A 27931-nucleotide genomic window follows, 5' to 3' on the forward strand; every position below is an offset into this window, starting at 1 on the left:
ACTTCATGTTGCATTACTGAGGTGATCAGTTTTTAACTTAGAAAAGAACTCTCTATCATTCCACCATAGGACAGTTTTCTATATGAGTCTTAATTTTACTCTGTCATCACCCTTAACTGACTGTCTAGTTCTTAAATTCTAGGTTGGAAATCTTCCATGTTGGGAAATCTGAAGCTGATTCCCAAACTTCTCTGTGTGACTAATGTTTTCTCTGAAGCCTGTGTCATGTTATAGATAGAAGTGCTTTTCTTTGAACTTTTACTTTAAGCTGATTTGAAAATCATTGCCAAAGATGAAAGATCATAATTTGGGTGGAAATTTTAAGGGGGAAATAATATATATTAGTGCATGTGTGTATTAAGAACCAAAAAGCACTCAAATTTCACAGTACATAAACATCACCACGATTCCCTAGAGCCAGGGACCCTCCGTGGACCCCATTCCTATAGATGAAGCACACCTCTTCTGTGTGGCACGCAGCCTTCTGGTCACCACTCCTCCCGGGGAGCCTGGCCATGTGCCCACCTCTGCTCCTGTTGGCCTGTATTGCCTGACACTTCTTATTGGCCTGTGAATTCTCTCTCCAGACTCAGGTCAAAATGTCACTTTTCCTTGCTTGGCCTTCTCCGGTTCCGTCAGACAGGGTGAGTTCTAAGCCTTTCTGTTGGGCATTTCTGGAAGGAAATCTTACGTGTATCTCCCTTTCCCTGGAAGAGATACTTGTTTATTGCAGTATCCCCTGAACCCGTGACTACCTCTAATGCTACAGGTGTTTGATGAAGACATTTTGAAATGACTATTCAGAGCCCCTATCTCTTGTGCCTTCTTTTTTATAAGCATAAAATATGCATATAAAATATGCTTATAGCATGCTTATAGCATTTATATATGGACACTTTCAAGAAGAAAAAGTGGATCTGGGTGATTCTCTGTGGTTTCACAGTGGTGAGCATTAGTGAAGTGGTATTATGATTTCAAAGCTGATGAGCTGTCCATCTCAGCACTCATCCCCCTGCCCAGGGGTGGCTGTGTTCCTGGATTTCCTGTCACAGAACTTGAGGAGGATGTTGACTTTCTTCCTAGTGTTTGTGGAGGGCCCCTCAAAGATACTGCTGGAGTAGCAGAGGGGGTTCTTGATTGACATTTAGCTTCTGAAAAAGCCCAGCACTCCCTCTCTCCTTCCCACGTTTATCCAGGACCACCTTCTTGTCAGCAAGGGCCCCAGGTCCTGGGGCTTCAAAGATGACGATGCGTGGTAGACACGCCCGCAGTCCAGGAGGGGACCACCCAGGAATAAATACTCACTGAGCCTGGTGCTGCTCTCTGAGAGGCTTGCTTGGTGGGCAGTGGTTGGGACAGAGTGATGGCCTCCCTGAGGAATGGACACACTTTCAGTGGTTCAGAAGCCTCGCCTTGATTCTTGTTTGAAATGTTTCCTGAAGGATGTCATTTTTGAAATTGTTTATGCTGTTTGTTTTTTTAAAGAAAAAATAACCAATCTAAATATATATATATATATATTTTTTTTGGTGAGGAAGATTGGCCCTGAGCTGTCATTTGTTGCCAATCTTCTTCTTTTTGCTTGAGGAAGATTGTCACTGTGCTAACATCTGTGCCAATCTTCCTCTATTTTATATGTGGGATGCTGCCACAGCATGGGCTGATGAGTGGTGCATAGGTCCGTGCCCAGGATCTGAACCCACGAACCCTGGGCCACTGAAGCAGAGTATGCGAACTTAACCACTACCTCCAGCAGGCTGGCCCCTGAAAATTTTTTTTTTTTTTTTTATGAGGAAGATCAGCACTGAGCTAACATGATGCCAATACTCCTCTTTTTTATTTTTATTTTTTGCTGAGGAAGATTGGCCCTCAGCTAACATCTGTGCCCATCTTCCTCTACTTTATATGGGATGTTGCCATGGCATGGCTTGACAAGTGGTGCATTGGTGTGCGCCCGGGATCAGAACTTGCAAACTCCGGGCCGCCGAAGTGGACCACGCTCCTGACTGCTGCGCCACCAGGCCGGCCCCCCCAAATGTATTTTTGAGGCTCTGCGTGGATTTTTCTTTCAAATTACTATATCAAGAAGAGATTTTTTTTTTGTCACTGGCACTAAATCTAGTTTGCTTTCTTTCCTTTTCTTTTAAATAATAAGTTTTGTTGGAATTACTAATGATTTTTATAGCTCCTTCGGGAATATTTGATTCTTATGCTTGGTTGTCTTTGGAGAAAAACCCATCAAATCTACAGACCCCTGTTTATAGATGAGGTTTTGCTTTGTTCAAATGTGGCACCAAGGTGTTGATGAAATGTGGCCTTCTTCATTTGGGTGTGCTTTGTGTTTTTGCTTTTGTTTCTGAGATCAGAACAGATAGAGAATGTTAAAAAAATATTTTCGGCAGTCAGAGTTCTCAAGAGCATCAAGAAGAAATGCACGTGGTGAATGATGATGGTGGGAATGGTGATGCTGGTGATGGCGGCTGTAGGAAATACCTCACCACTCAGATCATTACAGCTGCAGTTTCCCGAGGCTTTGAAGCAGCTGATGAAGAGGTTGTGAGCTGCACTGCGTTTTGTTAAATTCTGGGCCATAGGCTTAACTATAGACCGTGGTTTGCTGTCAGCCTGGTTTAGGAGTCGATAATTCCTAAAGGGTATTCCTATGTGCTGTCACCTTTATCAGCATGACTTTGAAAGAAATTGAAATGTTACTATTTGTTATTTCATGTTTATAATCTTTTCCACCTTTGGCCCTGTGCTGTGGTAATTTCTCATTTAGAATTCCTTTGAATAATTGGGCCGTGGGAGGAGTTCTGACATTATTTTCTTAAGATGAGGTTTGCTCAGCTTTTGTTCTTTTGTAGGTGGCAGAAAAAGCCATTGACGGCCTGCTGCAGGCAGCCTGTGGCCCCGCTTCTCCCTCCCCCGGCTGCTGCCTCTGTTCCTGCTCCTGGAGCTTCAGGCCTGCTGTTGGCTCTCTTGGATGTGACTTGGCCCTCTTGTAGGAACCTCCTGAACCTTCCCACCTCCAGACCTGCCATCCAGAAGTAAAGGAGTTGCCAGCACCAGTTTTAGATCCAAATTAGCATGAGGTCAAGATGCTACTTTTGGTTCTCTCAGACTGAGTGTGTTCAGGACCTGGGAAGATTCTTGATGGCGATGGTTCAGTGATGGTTCAGCTCTGACCTTTCGTTTCCTTCTTCACTTCCTCAGACATAGTCGGCTAGTCTGCATGAGACTGGAGGTAACAGTCCCACTTGGTGGGATAACAGCATCTTAGCAAAATCTGTGTGTATCTTCAGTTCCCTGGTTTGACAGTGCCTGAGTTGGTAATTATTACAAGATTCCCATACAGTTAAATCCAGCGACAATTTTGGTTTCTGAATGTTTTCTCCCCGAAAAACCCTTAGGGATTCTTAGCTACAGACTTACAAAATCCATGCTGGCTAGGTTAAGCAGAAAGGGAATTTGTTAAAGGCTCTCTGGGAGGACCCAGAGCCAGACCCTGAAGTTACGAAGACCCCAAGGGGGCTTCTGTAGCTGCTGAACAACTGGGACATTGGGAGGAACCTAGAAGTCCTCCTGCTGCCACCCTCAAGAGCCAGGTGCCTCTGCCATGCAGCTCCCTGTGGAGCGGTGGCCCAGCATTGCCGGATTCGCAGCCTGATTCTTGGGCATGTGACTGGAGGAGCCCAGGCCACATGCTGGCCCCTGAGCTGCAAGAGAGTCTGAGACACTACTGTTTTTCTTTTCTACCTTGGGAAGGTAGGACCTGTAGCGTAGGAAGTGAGCAAGGTGTACGCAAGGTATTAAAGAGGTTATAGGGAACTACAGGTGGCAGGTGTCTCCTGCAGTTCCCTGTGGGCGCTTATTACGGAGTTTCAGCCATGTGGGAGCTTTGATTTACTTGTCTTTCAGCTCCGATACCTCTTTAGCAGCACATGCTATCACCTATTCTCTTTGAAATAGGGGCTTCTTTCTTTCTTTCTTGTCCCTTCCCACTCTTGCCCCACCTAGTGCAGCCCTTCTTATATCACTAAAACAGCTTCCTGGCTAATTTCCCTGCCTCCATTCTCTTCCTTCCCACGTAAATGTTAGCGATTGTCATGAGTCTTCTTGAAAACTTCCGTTTAGCCATGCTTCTCTCTTGACAACTTTAGTAGGGCCTACTTGCCAGCTGGTTGCGATCCTCTTCAGGGCCTCTGTTATCAGAATCCACCTTACCCCTCCACTTGGAGCTGTGGGACCTTTGAGAATGCTTCATAAAATAGGTTAGCCCACCCAAGAGGGAAGCAGAAGAAAACAGCCACACTTAGCATCCTCAGACTTGTACATTGTGAATTGCCTGTTATCAAGGTGGTCCAGTCACCGAGGGTGTATTTCTTCAGCCAACATGGGAGCTCTGTGTGGTTTTATTTGCCTTGGGATTGTTTTTTATGAAGTCTGTACCATGGGTAACATATTGCTGGATAATGAAGAGTGGAAGAAAAATTAGTCCTGAAAGAATGACTCAGTCCCATGCTGTGGCTGCTAATTTTCATTTACATTAAGAGTAGTAAAGCAGTGGTCCAGTGTTTTATCAAATAAGAGATGTCTCTAAGCAGCCTTGAAATCAATCCATTTATTTTTTTTTATTATTATTTTTTTTTGTGAGGAGATCAGCCCTGAGCTAACATCCATGCTAATCCTCCTCTTTTTGCTGAAGAAGACCAGCTCTGAGCTAACAACTATTGCCAATCTTCCTCCCTTTTTTTCCCTAAAGCCCCAGTAGATAGTTGTATGTCATAGGCGCACATCCTTCTAGTTGTTGTATGTGGGATGCCGCCTCAGCATGGCCGGAGAAGAGGTGCGTCGGTGCGTGCCCGGGATCCGAACCCGGGCCACCAGTAGCGGAGCGCATGCACTTAACCGCTAACACACGGGGCCAGCCCTCAATCCATTTATTGAATTGGAAAATCTTGTTCCCTTGAAAGAAATTTTAGCAATGGGCTTTATGTTGTGTCCTACCTAAACTGTGAAGGAGTGGAGAAAAAAACAGATTAGAGCCCTTTGCTGTACTTGTTTTGCCAAGACCAAGTATTTGTTGATTATGAGGGCTGTGTTCAGTTTGATGAGGAGCGTTCTCAGGAGGAAGTAAACACATGGTTCTGTCTCTGTGAGCCTCTTGGAATCACCTGCACTGCATTTCCTCACATCAGCCCAACTCACTCATTGCCTTGGAGACTAATCTAAGCTTTAGCTAACGGAACAAGTTATTTTCTATATCTTAAGAATATAATAAAAATTATATATACATACATGCAGACATATTAAAAAAATCCTTGACTATTGTGATAAATCATTTTTATAACTTTTCTGCCTGCTTATAGAAACAACATATGTTTATGGTAGAAAATTTGAAAATATTCATACACAAGGGCCAGGTAGAAAGAAGAGAGGAATCATCCACATTTTCTGTTCCTCAGAAATCACAACCACTTGTGACATCTTGTTTTCTCATTCTGTGTCTTTTTTGTTAGTGCCGTCAGGTGGATTCCAACTCCTAGCAACCCTGTGTACAGCACAGTGGAACCCTGCCATTTTCATGTTCAGTTTTTTTGGAAGTGGATGGCCAGGTCCTTCTTCCTAGTGTCTTAGTCTGGAAGCTCTGCTGAAACCTGTCCACCATAGGTGACCTGCTGGTATTTGAAATAACTGTGGCATAGCTTTCAGCATCACTGCAACATGCAGACGCCACAGTATGACAACCAACAGATGAGTTGGCTGATTCACTGACCGGAAAACGAATCCCTGCTGAGGCGGCAAGCGCCAGTTCTTAACCACTGGAGGACCAGGGCTGGCCCTGTGTCCTTTGTGTATGTATATTTACACATTTGGAAAAATAATTATGGATACGGTTTTGTACTCTCCTCTTTTCACTCAAGTTATATTTGGGTACGTCCCATGCCATTTAACATTCTTTGAAAACATGTCTTTTTTAACAGCTTAGTTGTGATATAATTTACGTACCACAAATTTCACTCATTTACCAACAGGGTTCACCAATAGACTTGTGCAACATGAAAATATGTTTGTAAAGACGGTATAATATTCCATCATATGCCATCATTTAACATATGCCATTTAATTATGCCTTTCGAATCAAACCCTTAGGCTTCAATAGAATAAAGTTTACCGTATTTAGACTTTATATTATCGAATTATTTAGAGTTAATTTGTAAGTATACATACAGTCATGCACTGCATAACGATGTTTAGGTTGTCGACGACTGCATATACTGCGGGGGTCCCATAAGATCAGTACCATGGAGCCTAAGTGTGTAGAAGGCTGTACCAGCTAAGTTTGTGTGGGTACACTCTGTGATATTTGCATGACCACAAAATGGCCTAATGACACGTTTCTCAGAACATATCCCTATTGTTAAGCGATGCATGACTGTATCTTCATATCATCCCTCTGTGACAAATAAGTATTTTTATTTTCACTTTTTAGGTAAGGAGACTGAATAGTTGTGTGTTTTTTTTTTTATTTCACCTCATAAGGTGTTAACAAGAAAAGGCAAAGAAGTCATTCTTGTCCCTCACTCAGCTCATTAGTGTAAGTAGCCTGGCTTCTCCAGCTGAGCCTCGAGGGTGTGGGCGTATCCTTGACAGAACCCCTGTCACAGCAGGCCGGGTTTGCCACGGTGGTGCCAGGGAGGCTGTTTGTTTCTGGAAGGAATCACAAAAAGATTCAGTATAGACTTCCTTTAGGAAGGGATTTCTTTAGTTTGCTTAAAACAGTTTGGATCTCTCTAGTAAATCTATTTTGTATGCAGTTCTTTAGTTTGGTTTTTAGAAACCTAAATTTCCCTGTCTGTGATGTTAGTGTCCTGAGCAATTTGGATGGAGTAGGAAGGAGTGAGAAAGGGGGAACGCTACATACATTTGAGAAGATAGCAGTAGACGAGACTTTCTAATTTTCACTGTTGAGAAGTTACCTCTCATCTCTTCCCTTTTACAGGAATGGAGGTAGATTTTAAAAGCAGGGAAATCTAGACAGAATTTGGCCTCAAAAAAGAGTGCTTAAACCTAAATTAGGCTTCTGGCTCAAGGTAACAAACTGAGCTCATGAATTCCAGAACCGCTCCCCTCATTTCCACTTCCCATTGAAGTGAACAAAGAAATATACAAATGGGGAATTGCCCAGGTTCTCCAATAGCTGTTGGTGATGAGGATCTTGTTTTGTATCACAGATTTTGGTTGCAAAAATTCCGTTTGATGTGCTTCTTGCTAGGTTGACTGTTCACTTCTTTCTGGCAGTCTTTGGGATGGGAGAGAAGGCGAACCAGTTTTTCCTTTTCTTCAACAACTTGATCTGCCTGCCTCCCCGCCCCCCGCCCGGCGCCTCCTGTGGTGTATCTGCTCTGTCTGCTATATGTGCTAGTTTCTGACTTTCTTTATAAATTATGCATTTGTATAGCTTCGGCTCTGCTCAGAGTTTTTGCTTGATGCTCAGAATCTTAATGAGCACTGCTGGGAATTGGGTGGCTTTGCCTCAGACAAACGGGAATACAGAACATTGTGGCATATATGGCAAACCCCAGTCTTGCTTTCTGTTTATTTTCTATTATGCTCAGTTGTTTATGTTGGGAGGAATAAGGAGTGAGTCACGCTCTCAATATGGGGAGCAGAAAGCAGTAATTGACCGGCGTAACGTACGTAATTTCTTCATTTTGCATAACAACTTGGATGTCACTGCATGTCAGCCTGTGAATTTATATTCAGGTTTGGTTGTGCCACTTGATCAATTGTATGTTTTAAAAAATATATGGTTTATCAGATCGATTAAGTAGGAAGAAAATAATAAAGGAAACCCTTGTGATTTTGTTTTGAATCCTTTGAATGGTGACAGCATTAATGTATTTTTAATCAGTGAGGTGACAGGCGCTTGAGTATACTGGGGCTTTCAAGTACCAGTGGTGATCTGGGTCCACAGGCCCTTCTCTGCAATTCTGAAATGCAAAAAGCTCTGAACACCGGAAATGTTTTCACAACTCATTTGGTGGCAAAACTAGACGTGGACTGGTGTGAGGCTGTTGGTAGTCTTTATTTATTCCATGGATAGTGGATATTTTTGCGTCTCCCTGTGGAAATTTTAATGGTTTTGAATACTGGATGTTGCTCTGGACCCTCCTGGGTGTGTTATATGAGATATAGAATATGTACCATATCATCCTTTTGTAAATCTGAAAAATTCTGAATTTCAAAACACAGTTGACACCAGAGGATTATACGGGAAACTGCCCAGGCTGTTAGAATAGCGTCAGGCCTCTGCTGCCTGACTGTCCCCAGCCTCTCCCAACTCTTATGCAAGGTAGTGTGGAGACCTTTGGGTTGGGCCCAGAATCATAGGGCAGCATGCTCCATGCCTTTAGGAGTGCTTCCAGCACAGCTAAAGAGACCGGTCCTGGAGTTAAAACTTTAGGATTGGAGAAATCCTAAGGGCCCAAGATATCACTGCACCCATCCCTCTCTTTCAGGATAAGGAAATTGTTCAGGGGAGATTGGAGTTAACTGACATGTCCAAGGTCACACATTTTCGGTGATCGCTTAATGTTATATAGCTTCTCAAAATGATACTCTTTTCAAATTCCAAATTAACCTCTGGGGATATAACTCTGTCATCTTCAATTATATTGCATTGGAGAAGAAATGTTTTAGAGTCCAAAATGGTTATTTTATGTACTATTAAGCAATTTTTGGCACATTAAATTTGATAGCTCTTACATTTTCTTAATGCTATAGCTGTATTATTAAAAAACATTAATCCAGAATTTTTGGAATGAGGTTACCAAAATAAAATACCAAAAAGACACGTTAAGGTATAGCTAAGAATTTAAAATTCAGGGGCTGGCCCAGTGGTGACGAAGCAGTTAAGTTCGTGCGCTCTGCTTTGGCAGCCCATGGTTCGCCGGTTTGGATCCTGGGAGTGGACCTACTCACCGCTCATCAAGCCATGCTGAGGTGGTGTCCCACATAGAAGAGCTACAACTCTACAACTATGATACACAACTATGTACTGGGGCTTTGGGGAGAAAAAAAGAAAAAGAGGAAGATTGGCAACAGATGTTAGTGCAGGGCCAATCCTCAAACAAACAAAAAAAAGAATTTAAAATTCACCACATTTGAAATCAGGCCAACACCGTTACAATTTGCAGGGGACACAAGGCATATTTGAGTGGTTTAAGGATCTTTAGTGGTAATGTCTTTTGTTCACTTGTGGGATTAAATTGGTAGTTAGGTGTTAGGCCAAATGTATTTTTCTAGTTCATGTGTCAATATATTCTTGAGACTTTTTTTCTTGCTTTCTTAAAAGGTATAATGCAGGATGTAGAGTTTGCTTTTTTGTATAAGCAAGCATGAATCAAATGAATTCTTTTCATGTCTTCATTTATGGAGGGTAGCTGATTTCACACTTTCTGACTGAGGGCCATGCTCTCCTTTAAAGCAATCACCAAGAAATGGTTGCTCTGAGTAGCACTTGGTTAGTAATGAAGGCCTCACATGGAGACAGGAATGGGGAGGTGAGGCCCTTTATAGCCATCTCGTAGGACTAAAGAGTGGTTCTTGTGCTTCCATTAGTATTTCTGTCTAAGGACTTGGAGAGCTTCAGAGATAATAGTTTTTATAATCAAATCAGAAATTATTTATTTTACTGAGAATTTTTATTTGTTTATTAACTGCAGCTGTAGAGGTGGAGGGAATGCAATTTGTCTAGCGTGTCAGCTGAGGTAGAAGAAATAGGATTATGATCAGAGATCTTTGGAATGCTGCATAAGTGCCCTGCCTCATCCTGTACCGCCTCCCTGACCCCAAAGAGGTTAGGAGGAAAAAGCAGATACGCCAGCAACAGAGCTGTGAAATCCCAGGGACCTGGGTTTAGTCCTGGTGCCTCCACCCAAATTCCTTCCTCCCTCCATGCCTCCGTAAAGTGGGGACACATCCACCTAGTTCGTGGCCTTTTAGTAAAGCGTTAAAATAGACGGAGAGCTCCAACGGCATGGCACAGTGCCTGTTAGGGAGTAAGCATTAATAAGTGGGGGCCATTCTTACTCAGAAATGATCAGAAATGACCGAGCATGAGACCTGGCCGTAAACTTCCTGGAGGTCCGAGAAGGAGAGAGTGTGGTGAGTTACTGAGCACTCATAGCCCAGAAGCCCCTCCCTGTCTCCTGGGGTGCTTATGGGGATACCAGATGCAGATGCAGGGAGAGAAAGCACTTCCACGCCAGCTCCACAGTAGGTGTGGAGGGCATTAATGCAGCGAGACGTAGAACTTGACCTGAGGAGTAGCAGAGTAGGCTGTCCCTTAAAGTAGACCTTCTACTGGACTTTGTGAAAGGAACATAACAGTTTAAGAGTATGTTCTCTTTGCAGATTCAGGACAAAAGAAACTTTGGAAACTAGTTAAGCTATGGTAGAGCAGACAGTCTGTTTGAAAATTAGGGAGACCTGCTCAGTATAGATAATTTTCTCCGTGGAAGGCTTCCCTTCCACCTAGAGGGGCCCTAGGGATGACTGGAAGCAAAGCAGCTTTTTCCTTAGGAAGCAGCTTGGAACTTGCTCCAGAGTTTGCATCAATGCCTCACTGAGACCTGAAGGTTTCCTGTTACAGAGCATGGAAGAAACGCCCTTCATTTAAAAATGGTGTAGGGCATGTGTTAATAGTTATTTGCCATGACCACAGGAAGACCACAGAAATGTTTCCACGAACTTCTAGTTTAAGCAGCTTGTCTTCCAAGGCTGAGATTTCAATAAAATGATTGATCAGCTGTGTGTAATTATTACCGATCACTGAAATATTGGAAAATGGCTAACAAATACAATAACTTTTGTTGTTCTCTGATCTCAGCCTTTTCTCCTGACAGTAGGTAAAGGGATTACTTGTTTCTTATGGTTCATAAAAAGAAGATTCTGGCATTGGTATATGGGAAGATATTGCTCTTTAGTTTGTCTCTGGAGGCAGGGGTACAGTTCCTTTAAAAAGTGATATTATCATTAATAAATACTTTTTTTTAAGTGTTGATAGAGGAAAGAGTAAAATACTTCCCTTTTTCCCACACACAACTTTATATTCTGTTTTGAACAGATGAATCTTTTCTTGATGTGGTAAAGATTATATTTCAAATCAGTAGCCATCATCATTCTTAATTATGAACCATTTCTGACAATTTCATTAAACAAGTGCAAAGATCACTACTGTCATCATTTTGTAATTATTAGTAATACTATTTTGGAAGTTCTGGGCAATGCCATAAGACGTAAAACAGAAAAAGAGGAATGGTCTATTGGAAAGAATGAGATAGACTCATCATTATTCATAGACACTATATTTTTATTTTTATTTTTATTTTTATTTTTATTTTTTTATTTTTTAAAGATTTTATTTATTTTATTTTTTCCCCCCAAAGCCCCAGTAGATAGTTGTATGTCATAGCTGAACATCCTTCTAGTTGCTGTATGTGGGACTCGGCCTCAGGATGGACGGAGAAGTGGTGCCTCGATGCGCACCCGGGATCCGAACCCCGGGCCACCAGCATTGCAGCGCGCGCACTTAACCACCAAGCCACAGGGCCGGCCCTATATTTTTATACTTATAAAACCTGGAGAGAATCACCAAAAAGCAATTACATTTAATTAAGAATTTAGTGAAGTGACTAAATGAAGATATCAGCAATTATCAACAAGAAACTTTTATGGGGAAAATACGTGTATAGAACCATATTTCCCCCAAATATTCATGAAGTATCTAGGAATAATCTTAAGAGAAACATACAAGACTTGTTGGTGAAGAAAACTTTAAACTTTAATTGCTGAGAAAAATTAAAACAGAGGTTCATACTATGTTGCTGTACAGAAAAATAGAATATTATCAGGTTGTCACTTCTTCCCAAACTTAATTTATGTTTAATGCAATTTTTTTGTATTTTGAATTTATTTTTATTCATTTAACATTATAAGAATTTAATCTAAGCATCATTCCATTAAGAGTATATGTAATGCTATGCTTAAACATTCCCTTATTTGCTCAAAATTTAGGTTGTTTCCACTTGTTTTCCCTGGTGAGAAATGCTGTGAAGGAAATCTTTACGCATTGATGTTTCCCCCTTATTATTATTATTTTTTGTATTTTCTATGACAGAGTCTCATATGTGGAATTATTAGATCAAAGAAGACGATTTGAAATTCTCAGTCTTATCATATGCAGTTTAATGCAACTTGAATCAAAATCTCTATGGGATTTAAAAGCTTGAGTAACTGATTAATTTGGGAAAAATTAGATGAATATAAATATAACTAAGTAAAAGTTAAAAAAAAAATTGTGAGGAAGAAAAGCCGGCCCTTCCAAGTATTGTGAAATGTTGTAAAGATAAAGTATTTAAATCAATGTGGTACCAGTAGAAGTATTGGTTGATAGGCTAATGGGATAAATTTGATTATCCAGAAATAGAATTTTGTGTCTATGGGAATTAATATATGCTAAAGGAGTCATTGCAAACTTGTGAGTTTGGGGGACATTATTTAACAGGGGGAATTGGCATAGTTGGATAGTTTTTTGAGAAAAATTGATCTTCATCTTGTATCATGTACCAAAACATCTCGATGGATTAAAGGGTGAAATGTAAACCAAATTAGAACTCTAGGAGAAATCCACGTATTCACTCACTGAGTGGATAGGTACTGAGCCCCAGTCTGTGCCAGCTGTTTGCTCCCACGAGGCAGCCCTAAGCTTGGAGGAGCCGTAGGTCCCCGGAGGAGTGCGGACAGGCCGCAGCTCTGCCAGGAGGAAAGCACAGATGGCGTGGTAGCTTTGACAGAGGGCGCTGCCCTGACTGGGATTCAGGGAAGGCCTCCCTGAGAAATGGATATCTGAACTGAGACCTGGGGAGAGAGTCCGAGTTGGTGAAGCTGGAGGAGGGAGCCTTCCAGTTGTTGGGAACTGTGTGTTTGAAGGCCCAGTGGTCATGCCGAGTGGACCGAAGAAGTGACCAGAGTGGGGAGCCGCAAAGTGGAGCACCTGGCAGGAATTGGATCTTACAAGGCTATACTAGCATGTTGAGAAGTACCAACGTAAATCTTGAAGGTTTGAGGACTGATTGAAAACCAGGCAGTGAGCTGATGTGTTTAAAAGCATGGTTCTGCTGCAGCATGGAGCCTGGAGAAGGGAAGGCAGACGGCGTCCCCGGAAAGCGAATTGTAGCACAGGTCACACTTGATGGTGGTTTGGAGTAGGGGGATAGTGAAGTGGACTAGTCAGGAGGCTTTTAGGATGAAAAAGATGGAGTGCTGAGTCAAAGGTGGGCGCTAGTGCTCAGGAATAGGGTGAAGGAGGAGTCAAGGCTAGTAACTCTTGGCTCAGATAGCCCTCGCGCCTCTTTGCTTCTCTCTGCCCTATCTGAAATGGTATCTTTCCTCTCCCTGCAAGGATTTTTATTTCTTTGATTTACTGATGTATCCTCAGCACCTAAAAACAGTGATTGGTACCTAGTAGTGCTTGGTAAGTGTTTGTTGAGAAGTGAATGAATGAAGGATGAGTTCTAGATTTCTGGCTTGAGCAGCTGGGTAGGTGGGGCGGACATTTCCTGAGGCTGGGACACTGGAGAAGGAGCAGGTATGCAGGAAGGTGTATCCAATGATGGACCCAAGGCTTTGGTATGGAATGAATCCAGTGGCAAACTCCAGACTAAGGCAATATTTGCAACAAATAATGTGGACACAATCTTTAATATGTAAAGAGTACATGAAAATTAATCAGAAAAAATCACTAATGCCAGTAAATGAACGGCAGTATAAACGTGAGTAGGAAATCCACAAATGATAAAAGATACAAATAGTGAATACATATTTGAAAAAAATATTCAGCCTTACTAATACTGAAGAATGCAAACTAAATCCATATGACAATTTTTCTCTCATCAAATAATTAATGATTTTAAGTAATGAGAATAGTGATAAGCTAGTCAGAGAGTAAATTTGTGCAAAGTTTTTGTAAAGGAATTTGGCAGAATGTATCAAGTGCCTTAAAATGTTTATGTCTTTTGATCAAATAATTTTGCCTCTGGAAATGTATCATAAGGAAGCCTGAGAAAAGCCTCTGCTGCCATGTACCCCTCCCCATCTGCCCACTTTACTCTGAAACCCTGTCTTCCAGGAAGGAAGTGACTCATGAAATAACACTGGGCGGCACAGGTAGTAGGTGAGTGAAAGAATGGCTGGAGAGGCATTGGTATGTTCCAGAAACATTTTAGAAACAACTGCATCAGTGAGTTTCATATTGAAATATTTGTTTTTTCTGTTGTGTTTCCAGATGAAGACCGTCAGTGTTGCCTTAGTTTTGTGCCTGAATGTCGGTGTGGACCCTCCAGATGTGGTGAAGACCACCCCCTGTGCACGCTTAGAATGCTGGATTGGTAAGCACAGGTCCCTCCTTACGACCTGTCTCCAAGGTCACTGTGTAGCGATTCTAGGCTTGGCAGGGCTTGCCTTCCACTGTCCTGGGCCAGTGGAGGCCTGTCACTGGTTTGTGTAAATCTGAGGATTTTATTTCTTTTTGGAGTTAGGTAACATTTAAGTTATTTTAGGTGCGTTCACCTATGATTTGTAGTGGAGAAAGTGTTTCAAGGAAAATTAATAAAATAATGACTATTGGATTATATAATTTTCTCCTTTAAATTTGCCCTGTATCTAGCACATAATAGTAGCTATATACACTTAAAAAAAATTTAATGATGGATACCTGCATGCAGGTGCCTCACCTCCACAGCAAGGAGTCCTAGTTCTTTCCATGAGAAGGCCTGCCCAGTTCTTTGTCATCCTCCTCCCCGGAGCATCTTTAGTCCAACGTTGAATGGAAGTGATGAGAGTGTGTGTAACCTTCACTTGTTTCTGATCTTGTGGAGGAAGCATTAGGCTCTCACCATTAAATGTGATATTAGCCAGAGTTATTTTTCAGATGCCTTTTATAAGGTAAGAAGTTCACTTCTCGTCTTAGTTTGCTGAGAGTTTTTGTCAAGAATCAATGTTGAACCTTACAAAATCCTTTCTCAACATCTCTTGAGATAATCACCTGGCTTTTCTTCTTTAGTCTGTTGATGTGGTGAATTAGATTGATTGAATTTTGGTTGTTGAGCCAACCTTGAATTTCTGGAATAAAGCTCACTCGTATTATCTTTTTTCTATATTGCTGGATTTGATTGCTAGTATTTTGTTAGAGAATTTTGTGTCTCTATTTATGAGGGGTATTGGGCCATAGTTTCTGTTTCTTGCAACATATTTGTTTGGTTTTGGTACCAAGATAGTGCTGGCCTCATGAAATGAGTTGAGAAGTATTCTCATCTATTCTGTTTTATGGAAAAGTCTGTATTAAATTGGGTATTTTTTCTTCTCTAAATTTTGGTGTAATTTACCAGTGAGGCCATCTCTGTGTGGATTTTCCTTTGTTTCCATTGTTGATTCTTTTATTATTATTATTTTTTTTTGTGAGGAAGATCAGCCCTGAGCTAACATCCATGCTAATCCTCCTCTTTTTGCTGAGGAAGACCGGCTCTGAGCTAATATCTGTTGCCAATCCTCCTCCTTTTTTTTTTTTTCCCCCCAGAGCCCCAGTAGATAGTTGTATGTCATAGCTGCACATCCTTCTAGTTGCTGTATGTGGGACGCGGCCTCAGCCTGGCCGGAGAAGCGGTGCATCGGTGCGCGTCCAGATCTGAACCCGGGCCGCCAGTAGCAGAGCGTGTGCGCTTAACCGCTAAGCCACGGGGCCGGCCTTCTGTTGTTGATTATTTAGCTTCTCTTGCTGATAGGATTGGGGGCAACATCCCTCCGCCTCTTCCAGCGTTCTCCATCCTAAGCAAAAGGGGGAATTCCCTTTATCTACTTTAAATAAAAATTACAAATTATTCTAGTCTGAATTGAAAAAAAAAGTTGTTTTTCCCACTTTACTTGCCTGTCTCACTATTTGGAGGTGTCTTAGGATGACAGTCCCAGGCCACTTGTCCCCCTACTCAGTGACAGTAGCGTGGCCGATTTTCTTAGCCACTTTCTTGGCCCTCTGCCATGTCCTGGTGACTATGCCCATTGAAATTGATGTCTCATTAGCCACCACTGGCTGTTTCCACTTCATGTATCCCTTGTCAAGCTGAATTTAATCAGTTTTCTATTTTCTCCCTCTTTAACTACTCCTGTGTTAGGTTTTTTAAAATAAGGCTTCTCCGGGGCTGGCCCAGTGGTGCAAGCAGTTAAGTGTGCATGCTCCACTGCGGCGGCCCAGGGTTCGACAGTTCGGATCCCGGGCACGCACCGATGCACTGCTTGGCAAGCCATGCTGTGGTGGCGTCCCATATAAAGTGGAGGAAGATGGGCATGGATATTAGCCCAGGGCCAGTCTTCCTCAGCCAAAAAAAAAAAAAAAAGAGAAGGATTGGCAGATGTTAGCACAGGGCTGATCTCCTCACAAAATAAATAAATAGATATAGATAGATAAATAAATAAATAAATAAAAATAAGGCTTCTCAACCTGGATCCCGGTGTGTGCTCCTAGGGATGCATGAACCCTCTGGAATTGTCTGGGTGGTGGTGTCTCAGTATAGAATTGCACCTTTCAGGTTGAGGACCCTTGGTTTTTATTAGATTCTCTAGCAGTCCTTCACCCCCCCACCCCAAAAAGCATCAGATGAACCCTCCCTCCTACCTCACATAGTCTCTTTGATCAGTATTTATGGGACAGTGTTAATGAAAATGAAAAGAATTCCTACTTCTTTCCTGGTGTGGAAGATCCAGCAAATGAATAGATTTTTTTTTTTATATTGTGTTTTAGAAAATTTTCTGCAATTTAAGAATATAATCTACTTTGTAATAATTTCAATGGATTTTGAGTTTGGAAGGGCATATGCTTTTTCTAATTCCCTTTGGCCTTTATTAAAAAGTGGGTAAGGCTGGTCCTTGTGATGGTGATTTTAACAATATGTGTAAGAAAAAAAAAGAATCCTAGAGATTTGATTCAGCCAATTTGCAGTAGTATCTAGCAGTTTATATTTTAATTTTTATTTTGAAAAAAATTTCAACAGTTGCAAGTATAGTACTAAGCAGTTTTTTTTCCTGATTCGAGACTAAGCTGCTGAAATGATGCTCCATCACCTCTGAATCCTTTAGTGTGTAATTCCTACAAATGAGAGTTTCTCTATCATAATCACAACTCGGTCATCAGAATCAAGAAATTAACATGCACACTCTGCTACCATGTAAGCCTCAGACTGCATCCAGGTTTGCCAGCTGTCCCAGTAATGACCCTGCTCAGTATCATGCATTGCCTTAGTTTAGGCTCATTCAGCCTGGGACAGGTCTTCAGTCTTTTCTTGACCTTCATGACCGTGACACTCAGCAGGTCACAGGCTCTTTGTTTAGTGGACCGTCCCTTATGTTTCTTCAGGATTAAATCTTGGTTATGCCTCTTTCTGCCTTCTTCCCGTGGTATCCTACCAGACGGCATGTGATTTTGATTTATCCCATTACTGGTTATGCAACTTTCTTATCACTTGATTAAGTTGGTGCCTGCTGGAACTCCTCGCTGTGAAATCTCCCTTTCTTCTTTGTAGTTAATAAGTATTTTGGGGACCAGGTGCTTTGGCTGTGTAAATATTCCTTTCCTCATCAGACTTTCAGTTTATTCAGTTTGAATTCATTGTTCCTTTTTTATTCAGTGGATTATAATCCAATATTATCGTCATTTATCTTGGTGCTCAACTTGTTTCCCATTTAGCCAGCGAGGACCCATTCCCATAGGCTTATATGGCCTTCCATCTTGCTTCCATTATTCTTTGAGTACTTCCTTACTCTGGCTTATCTTATTATTTCCTGTCCCATTCCCGGTATCAGCCTTTTCTCCAAGGAGCCCAGTTCCTGTTAGTGGTTTATGGAATTTAGAAACCGAGATCTGGGTGCTGGGTGTGCTACCTGGAACTAGTGTTGCTGCTCACAGGACCTCTCTCATTGGGCAGAGCAGGAGGATGCTTGCGTGTGCATAATATGTGTATGTGTTTCTATGTGTATACGTACATTCTTGTCTATATTTCTGTACTATCAATATACGTGCATTTACACTCATGCCTCTCATTCCAACCCAATAGGAATTTTCCATGTTTGTAACTCCCTTCTCTTACAGTGAGAATCTTGGTATCCTTTATCTTTAATACATATCCTAATTTGATGAATCCTCCTGTGGATTCTCATCCCTGCCATCAGCACCCTCTCAGTCTCCTTTATCCTGCACCAAGCATTTCCCCACAGGTGTCTGTCCTCCTCACTGCCTGGGCTCCAGCAACCCATACGGGACACCTCTCCATGGACATGCCTTCTTTCCTTGACAGCTCATTCCAGGCCACTGCAGTTCCCCTCATCCTGGAGCAGATGCCAACCTTGCCCAGACCTACCTAATGGCTTTAGGATTGTTCAAAAAGGAATTTCAGCATTTTCAACAAGTGCTTTAGGTTTCAGGTTTGGCCAGCCCGAGGGATGATATACCAGTAACAAAGATTGAGAGTTGGGGACCAGCTGGGGAGATAATGGGATTAAGCTGCTTCCGGGATGCTCAGAGTAGAGCCAACTTCCAGAAGACAGCTGAAAAGACCTATCTGGTTGGAGAAGGGAACTTGAGGGAGGTCACCTGCTGAGAATGAGCAGTGACCAGAAGGAGAGGAGCAGAGCCAGGGCCCTGAAAGTGTGGGGAGGGGTGCCGCCTGCGACAGAGACCCCGCTGGTTGGGCAGAGGTGGGCTGGGTGGTACTGGATGAGGAGTTTCAGGTCGGCGTTGTCAGAAGCTGTGGCTACAACTGAGTGAGAGTTGGGGCCGGGCAGGTTGTAGAGGGCTGGAGCGTGCAGGGGAGACAAAGAAGTGAAGGCCATGAAGTGGCTTGGCTGATGAAGCAAGGAGACCCAGGCTCAATGTCGGGTAGTTCTGCCTTTTTCAAGATGCGAATGGCCAGAGCATGCCATGGCTGGGGAAGGAGTCCTGAGGAAGACCCCCTGCATCGGTTGGTGCAATCAAATAACTTAAAAAGATGCTCCCATTTAGAAGGCAGCCAGTTGATATTTTATACCTGGTCTTAGCATGTTGTGCTCTATCACCAGAAATCAAAAGGTTTTGCATTCACCAGCTTTATTCATTCCAGCTGTTCCACTTCAGCAAGTTACTTAACTGTTTTGGGCTGTAGTTTCCTCATCTGTGAAATGGAGCTAATGATGGCAGCCACCACTTGGCTGGAGGGAGGATTAACTGGGAGTGTGAATATGGCTCAGTGCAGAGACTACCTGTAGCAAGGAGCAGCAGCCACATGCCTACACTCTCCTCCCCACCCTAACTTCTCCCCTGCCCCCAGACTGCCCCCCACAACTTACCAAGGTGCTAGGTGGGAACTTGAGCTGCTTCCTGCATCTGTGCCTCTTCTGCTCTGTTCTGAGTGCTCCCTCCAAAAAAGGGGAAAGAACTGTGCCTTGTGCGCCCAGTTATCCCGTGGGCCCACCTAGCGGGACAGCTGCTCCATCCAGGCTAGAGGTCTCTAGCAGGTGTCTGATAGTAGAATGCACAATGTTTCTCATTTTATTTTACGAAGTAGACATTAAAAACATCAGTTGTGGGCCGGCCCCATGGCTTAGTGGTTAAGTCAGCGCGCTCTGCTGCTGGCGGCCCGGGTTCGGATCCTGGGCGCGCACTGATGCACTGCTTCTCCGGCCATGCTGAGGCCGCGTCCCACATACAGCAACTAGAAGGACGTGCAGCTATGACATACAACTATCTACTGGGGCTTTGGGGGAAAAATAAATAAATAAATAAAATTATAAAAAAGAAAAATAAAAACATCAGTTGTCAACCCGAGAGTCTCCGTGCTTTACCTTAGGCCCGTGCGTGTGGGGGGCCTCTATGGGGGAGGTCTCTGTGTGTGGGGTGGGGGGATTAGGAGTTGATTGCTTTTCGGCTGCAGATACATGTCCAACCAATGGAGACTGTACTGGTTGGAACTGCTCTGATCTCAGGGACGAGGGCTGTCGATAGCTTGAGAAATAGATTCCTACTTTTCAGTCTGTTTTTGTGTGCCTGTGCCTGCATTGCCTCCACACACAGTGGAGAGAGTACTGCTTCCAGAGGCTCAGAGGATGTATGCATAAGTGTTCATCCAGTAGCCAGGTAGGTTTTCCGGTGATGACAGGAACCTTTGTTGCCAGAATAAACAAGTGGAAGATACACTGTGCTCCTTAGAAGCGACTGCATGGCCTCACTGAGAGCCAGCCATCCCTCCCTGCTGTGACTGTTGCGTGGGAAGACCCAGTTTAGGAATTCCGGCGGAGTAAGGAATTAGCACACAGGCCTTAGTAGTGTGTTGGGAGTGAGTGAAGATGTGGACGTTGAAAGCTGTCAGGCATTTTCCAGGCTCTAGCATGCTGTCAGTACCTCTCCCCACCCCTGCCCTCCATTCCTCTAGGTAATAAGATGATGTTTTATTTCATGGAAGTAACGCTCGTCTCTTTCCAGAGAAGCAAGGGAGAGGCTGTTTTGTTTTATGGCCCGACATTAAATGCTACAACAGTAATACTGAAAACAGTCCTGCCAAAGAATGGTGCATGCCCCATACCTGTTGGAGAAATATCTGTGTTTGAAAGCAGAGTATTGCTGAACGGAATGCTGCGCGGGAGAAAGTCTAATTTAGCTGAGATTTTTTTTGTGTGCTAGCTAGTGGTAGCCGTGTATCCTAAGAGGTAATGATGCTAAAGGTTTCTCAGATGCTTGGAAATTGTTACCCTCCGGAGATGTTTGGGAGGCTCTTTGCTTTGTTTTTTCTCTTATTCCTTAGAGAAAAGCATTCTCTTCTCCCCTCCCCACACGTGGGTGTTAAGAGACCCTGGGTAGATGAGCTGAGAATAGTGATGGTTGACCTTTGCGTAGCTCTAGAGTCTACAGAACTTTCACAGATTCTGTTTGATTCTGTTCTGGCAGACTTGGGATTGATAGATCAGTCAGGTTGGTGGTCAACAAATGTTTATTAAGTGGAAACTTACTATGAAGCACAGTGGTGTACACAGAAGAAATGTGGGTGGTGCTCCTTGCTTGCAAGGTGCTTGTGATACGGCTGGGGAGATAAGGTTGGCACCCATGAGATACCTCCACCTTGAGTGGCCTAAGAGTTCAGAAGATGCTGCGAGTGGAGGAGTCAGGCCAGGCCATGGAGGGGGTGGTTTGCAGGGGGAGGCGAGAGTGAAGAACCCAAGGAGGAGGAGGAGGAGCTCAGCTGTGGGGTGCTGAGCACCCAGAGCACTCGCTGGGCTCTGCCTGGGTATGGGGGGGTGTCAGGGCACTTGCTGCTGTGTGCTCTGGCACACCTCTGTGCTTGTAGCCAGAGCCTTTGCTCTTAGGGGCTTCTGGTTTAAAACCCTGTTTTCTCTGTCCAGTGACTCTGGCCTCTCATAGTAGTATCTCTGTTTCCCCTGAAGGAGGACTGTGTAACTGCTTGGAGCCTCCCTCCCTCTCTACTATCCAAGGTAACTTTTTTGTAAATGTTGAGGCCTGTATTATAAAGCAGGGGATCCTAACCATCCCCATCATTTCTGTTGAAAATCCATCCAGCTCCTGGTGCTTGTGTAACACCAATAGACAGCACAGGGACTTAATCTATTTTGTGGATATGTGGGGAGTGATGCTGAGTAGTTAGGACAGGGCTGGATTGTAGAAAAGGCTCTTGTAGGGTTATGGCTCCCATCCTAAGACCCACAGGCACTGGGAGGGCTGCGGTCCAGCCGTTAGCCAGAGTGTTACTGCCATGGAGCCATCCAGCTAGGGGGCTCCCACCTCTGCACTCGAGCTCGGTAAAATGAAATGCCTCTCACTATATGTGCTGCTAATTATAAAATATATGTAGATGATATTATGGCTAATATAATACAGAGCCATTAAAAACCATTTCTAATTTCAAAGTGGCCCTTATGCCATTATGTATTTTCTCAATCAAAAATTAGTTGCTCAAGGTTACACACGAATTAGTGGCAGAGTCCTTGAAAGCCATGCAGAGAAATTTGCATTTGATCTAGTAGGCAGTACTCAGTTAGTTAATAAGTCAATTAACAAATACTTATGAAATGTCCACTAAATACAAGCTACAAAGAAGTACAAATGTTCTTTGAGCAGTGAGCTCTGCATGTTTAATTTTAGATTTGTACTGAAGTGTTGCATACATACAGAAAAGCGCACTTGAAATTCAAGTGTGAAGTTTATAGCTTTTCTCAAACCGATCATACCCAGATCCAGAAAGAGTATTACCAGTGACCCAGAAGCCCAGTCTAGTCTCTTGTCGTTTTCCAGTCACCCCCTGTCCTCCAGTTGTCCACTCTCCTGGCAGTTATGTTAGTTTTGCCTTTTTTGCATGTTAGCTAAGTGGGAGCATGCAGGAGGCACTGGAGGCTTTAGGGGGCGGAGTGACATACAGGAGCATTACTTTAAAAGGGTTCACCTATGCGCATCTCAGGGTGGATTGAGAGGAGACTAGGTCAGTAGAGCCCTGCTCCTGCAGGAACCCAGCAAGGAGGAAGGAGAGTCCCAGTAGTGTCAGCCCGAGGTGCTGTAGTTTCGACCAACTCGTTAGTAGTTGATGATGGAGCGCAGGCCCTTTTGAAGAAAAAACGGATGGAACATGGTGATCGAATTGTGTGTGTGAAGATGATGGGGAGGTAAAAAAATGCTCCATTTTTCAGGTTGGCTCAATGTGAGCACCATCAATAGCCTTTGTGATCTTGGACCAAGTCATTTGACCACTTTAAACTTCAGCTTTCTCTTCTGTGTTATGAGGCAGGTTGGACTAAGTTTCTGTCAATGTAAAATTCTAAGCATCATGAAATACAGAGGGGTTATGCCAAAAAGCATGCAGATGGGAAAATTTATGAAAAGCTAAAATTTTATACAGATGCCAGTTACCATCTACTTTCCCTTCCATCCATCCTTCCACCCACCCACTTCATTCATTAAAGAGAAGCCTATGAAGGCATTAGCAGACTTTTATTAAGACAGAACTACAATTTTAAATTTATGTTCTGTCCGCTTCACCCCACATCAGATTGATAACATTGTTAGCAATATCCATCCAGGAATTTAATTTTAGTTTATTTAAATTATTTAGTTTTGTTCATTTTAGTTAATGTGGTATTAAACACATCATTTTAGTTGTCCTCATTCTTTCCCTCTCTTCCCTTCTTTTATTTCTTCCCCTCTCCCACTCACTGTCATATTCTTGGGAGGAAACCATAAAATTAATTGACCTCAGGGATTCCCAGTAGATAGAATGTGACAGCCCCACTTAGTTGATCACAGCCTGATGAATGGCCAGTGGCTGCCCCTGCCCCTTCCGTGGGTGGGCAGGTGTTTTGATCCAAGACCAGGGAAAGAAGAGCAGGTGCTGCTGTCAGCTGCCACTACTAATGAGGGTTTCTGGTGTCTGCTGGAAAGTTGGTGAGATGCACAGAGAAGTATGGCAGCGGCTCTCTCCAACTCTGGGACGCTTTTGACATGCCCTCTTTGGGAACACCGGTGAGAGGATGGTGTGGGGGTGGAGGGCCTGGGCTTTCCAAGGGGCGAAGTTCAAGGAGGAGGTGGAGCTTTAGTCCCTTTGGAACTCCCTCCCTCCCTTTGTCGTGGTTTCTTAGAGGGCATGCATAAGAATTGCCACTGATCAGTGTGATTTCTGGACAAGCCTTTTATCCTTTTACAGAGGAAACCATTTCCTTTCTCTTAAGCGTGGATTACAGTCAGAGCACTGACCACATGGGTGCTCCACAGAATTGTAGGTGGATGAATTAGCTGCTTTCAAACCAGCTCTTGCATTGACTCTGCTGGTCACCATGCACAGGGCACTGCCAGCTGTTTGCATGGTTTCTATTTGTTTAAGCTATGTTCTGCTTCCCTTTGCTTTGTTTATGCACTTAGGTGACCCTCAACTTTTGTTTTTCAGATCCCAATTCATTCCTGTCTCTTGCCAATTTTGTGATTCAGATTATAGCAGAGTTGATTGGGGTCATTATAATTCTTGAGAGACTGTAGCAGTCTGTTCCTACCAGAACAGAGATGAAGACTAATGGCTAATTTATTTAGTTATGGATTAAAACAAGTTTACCATACTTCTTCCAGATAAGTTAGTTATAACGCGATTTTCACCAGGTTCTCCTCAGCCAGAGGTGCTCATTAGCTGACTGGGCTCTCCTGAGGCTATTGATTTAGACGCTCTAGGGTAGGGCCTGGCATCTCTATTTTGAAAAGTCCTTGATGACTTTGACATACCCATGGTAAAGGTCCCTTCTAGCTCTAAAATCCTGTTACTTAATTTTATAATTAATTTTTATTTTTTTATCAAAGTAACCCATGCATGAGGCTTAAAATCAAATAGTACTAAAAAGTAGATTAAGAAAAAGCTGTCTTGCGCCCCCACCCTTCCCAAAGGGGGTATTCTGATTGATTCTTTTCTTGTCTATATATATAATTTTTTTTCCCTGTAGTTACTACAGGGAAATTTGCTAGTTACTTTTATTTGCTAAATTTTCTGTGAACTTGAGTTTATTTTATTTTTTATATATATTCCAGTAGATCTGTCAAATGCTATCAATAATTTTTTCCAGTGCTCAGATAATCTATTAGTTTTTTTTTTAAACACCCCTTTAGCTCCCGTTGGACTCCTTGGTCTCTAGATCTGGTACATGGGCATCTTGTGGACTCTCCTCCCCCCGCCCCACCCCATCTTTCTCTCTTCCTCTTTCTCTCTGTCTCTGTCTCTCTCTCGTTTCCTGGATCCTTTGTTGCCTTCTTTTGTTTATTTCCCGAGAATAGGAACATGAGGCACAGATTTTGTGAGTGTTTGCATGTCTGAAAAGACCTCTGTTTTACCCTCAAACCTGAATATCAGGTTGGAATTACTTTCACAGAAGATTTGAAGGCACTGCTCTATTTTGTCCAGTGTTCAATCTTGTTGGGAATCCCTGAGCTTTTCTCATTCCTGATCCTTTGTTTGTGATCTGATTTTTCTCTAAGGACTTTTCTTTGTCTTTCATTTTTAGCAATTTGATTATGATGTGTCTGGATGTGGATTTCCTTGGGTTAATCCTGTTTATGGTTCACGGAGCTTCTTGAATCTATATGTTTATGTCTCTGGCCACATTTGGGAAATTATCAGGCATTATATCTTCAACTGTTTTTTGAGCTCTGCACTTAGTTTTCTCATTCTGAGATGCCGATGACACAAACGTTAGACCTTTTGTAATCGTCCCCGGGTTCCTTGAGACTCTTTTCTTGGGAGCTGTTCCATTTCCACAAAGAGGAGTCTTACATTCTCTGCCAAGGTGGGATTGTACAGTGGGTAGCCAGGGAAAGGGAAGAGATTAGCTGATATACTTAACTGCGTGGAGGACAGTATTTGAGAGGGGTACTTTGGGGGAGTTGGGGCAGAATTAGTGTTAGTGCATGGAAAACAAGGAGACTGAAACACAAGACAGGAAAGGTGTCATTGAGTATGCTGACTGGCTCAGCACTGAGTGGTGTTTCCACAGGCACACCAACGTGGACACTGGATCTTAATTTAATAAAAATGTGATGTACTCTGTTGGGAGAGGAGGGAAAGGGGCAGTAGGATGGGGGTGGAAGAGAGGACAATCCTGTCCTCTGTAGAAGGGTTGTTGCTGATATCTACAATGAAAATAAAAAATAGCAATATAAGCATATTTTTAGAAAAATGGTGGTAAATATCAGAAGCAACGGCTCATGGAGTTGAAAGTGGTTGCTTCTGAGAAGTGGGGCTTGGCATGGGGATAGGGCGACAGGGGACTGCTACTGTTTTGTTTAAAGGCTTATGATGCTATTTGACTTCTTAAACTAAGTATATGTGCATAACTTTGAGTTTAAGAAGCCCCATGGTGGGCCGGCCTGGTGGTGCAAGCAGTTGAGTGCGCACGCTCCGCTGCGGCGGCCTGGGGTTCGCAGGTTCGGATCCTGGACGTGCACCCACACACTGCTTGGCAAGCCATGCTGTGGCAGCGTCCCATATAAAGTGGAGGAAGATGGGCACAGATGTTAGCCCAGGGCCAGTCTTCCTCAGCAAAAGAGGAGGATTGGCAGATGTTAGCACGGGGCTGATCTCCTCACAAAAAAAAAAAAAAAAAAAAAATGCCCCATGGGAAGGCTCTGGTTAAGAGGGAGAGGTTGAGAAACCTCAGGCCCCACTGTGCCATCTTTAGTCAAAGGTGGCTTTGAAGTGAATTATGTAAGTGGGAACTCTGAAGGAGAGGCTTAGCAGAGGAGAAAATGCACATATGAAGAACTTTATCCTTTTCTTTGCTTCCTCAGATCCTCTGTCAATGGGTCCTCAGAAAGCTCTGGAAACCATTGGTGCAAATTTACAGAAGCAGTATGAGAACTGGCAGCCAAGGGTAAGCATTCTTTACTTGCTTTTCTCTTTGTTTCTTACGGAAAACTTCAGTTCCTTGGTTTTAAGTAGTCTTTGAATCCAAGCGAGCACTTTTTACAGATCGTCCCCTCATCTCATTGAGTTACTGGATACTCTTCCCTGCACACCTGCATGTCCCCTTCTGGTCTGTTGATGTGCTCTGTTGTTTCCTAATGACAGCACAGGAACTAATGTGAGTCAGGAATTGGCTAGTGTGTTATTTATTTTGCCTGTTTTCCTCCAAAATCTTTAAAAAACAAAAAGCATTTTTTTCATGTTACTCTTAAATCATGATGGGTCTTTTTTGCACAGGAAATGTATTTTCAGTAACTTTTCTGCAATCTCAACTAGTTAGAGCTATTTTTCCTGTCTTTCAAACAGTTGAGAAAAAAAGCTCTCAACATTCAAAAGATGACACCTATTTATGCCTTGTCTTTGATTCAAAAGGTAAAGTTCTTTTTAGGGAGCCAGTTACCAATTACTATGTCTTTTGTTGCTTATATCGTACAGTTTTTTTTTTTTCTTTTAAAGAGAAGTGGCATGGAATATGATAACTGTGTCAAACTGCCTTTAAGATCTTAAGTTATTTGTAAACCACCCAAAGACCTATTTCTTTTAGCCTTTCTCATTAACTGGTTTGAGGATTTAATAATTTTAATAGAAAATTAGAAATTTGGCGTGTTTATGGAGGTGCCTTTCCATTCAACTTTATGTGGTGGGCTGGGTCTGGAATCATCTCAAGGGCATGATGGGGAAGGCTGGTTTGCGTTGCCTTGCCTGCATGCCTCCTGTGAGCCTTTGCTCTTCCTTTTTGGGTGTATGCCTCATAGAAGCAAATGCCCTAGAGACCCCGGTGAACACTACCTGCTTGGGATTTTCATATGTGGATCATTTTTCCACATGATCTGGAATTTAGGAATTCTTTGTACATTATTTACATTCTAAGAGAAGAGAATAGCCAGAAATGATTTGTTCCTACCTGTAACGGTGCCCTTAAGTAATTTCTGCCATTGCCCATAGTGCTGGGGTGACTCACGGTTATGAAACATCTTTGTATCTCGGGGTGTAACTGTGCTTTGCATTTCTAACTTGTCAAATCAATAATAATAGGCTCTTATTCCTTTAGAAGGCAGTTTCTTAGTGGCGATTTTGTTCTATGCCTAAAGGCTTGCTTTTTCCTCCATCAAATTCGTTACCTCTTGATGGTTTATATGAAAATTCAGTAGCCTTTTTCTTGAGAATGCGATGTGTCTGGGGCTTGGATGAGGACTGGAGAGATATTTTGATGGTGTATTCCTTTACAAATAGTTGAGGTGCCTGGTGTTATCAGTAGTAAATATCTTCTTTGAAGACTTTGAAGGTACTCCAGGATCTCACCAAGGCTAGACAGGCACTTAAGGGTGAGTGAGTGGCGCCAACAGCCCTTT

General features: G+C 42.9%; 1 protein-coding gene across 6 annotated transcripts in view; it reads left to right on the forward strand.

Annotated features, from left to right (window-relative positions):
- RPTOR (regulatory associated protein of MTOR complex 1) overlaps nt 1-27931 on the forward strand; it is a 414631-nt gene that overhangs the window by 67297 nt on the left and 319403 nt on the right. For 5 of the 6 annotated variants that reach the window (XM_004432844.2, XM_087441745.1, XM_087441746.1 and 2 more), the window contains exons 2-3: nt 14351-14453; nt 26405-26487. In XM_004432844.2, coding sequence (XP_004432901.1) covers nt 14351-14453; nt 26405-26487 — 186 coding nt within the window. Of the gene's footprint in view, nt 1-14162; nt 14240-14350; nt 14454-26404; nt 26488-27931 lie in introns of those variants that run through there. The other variant, XM_087441748.1, reaches the window with a different exon arrangement.

The sequence above is a fragment of the Ceratotherium simum genome, chromosome 16 (genome assembly GCF_057802395.1).
Source record: "Ceratotherium simum simum isolate JZ-2026a chromosome 16, ASM5780239v1, whole genome shotgun sequence".
Lineage (NCBI taxonomy): Eukaryota > Metazoa > Chordata > Mammalia > Perissodactyla > Rhinocerotidae > Ceratotherium > Ceratotherium simum.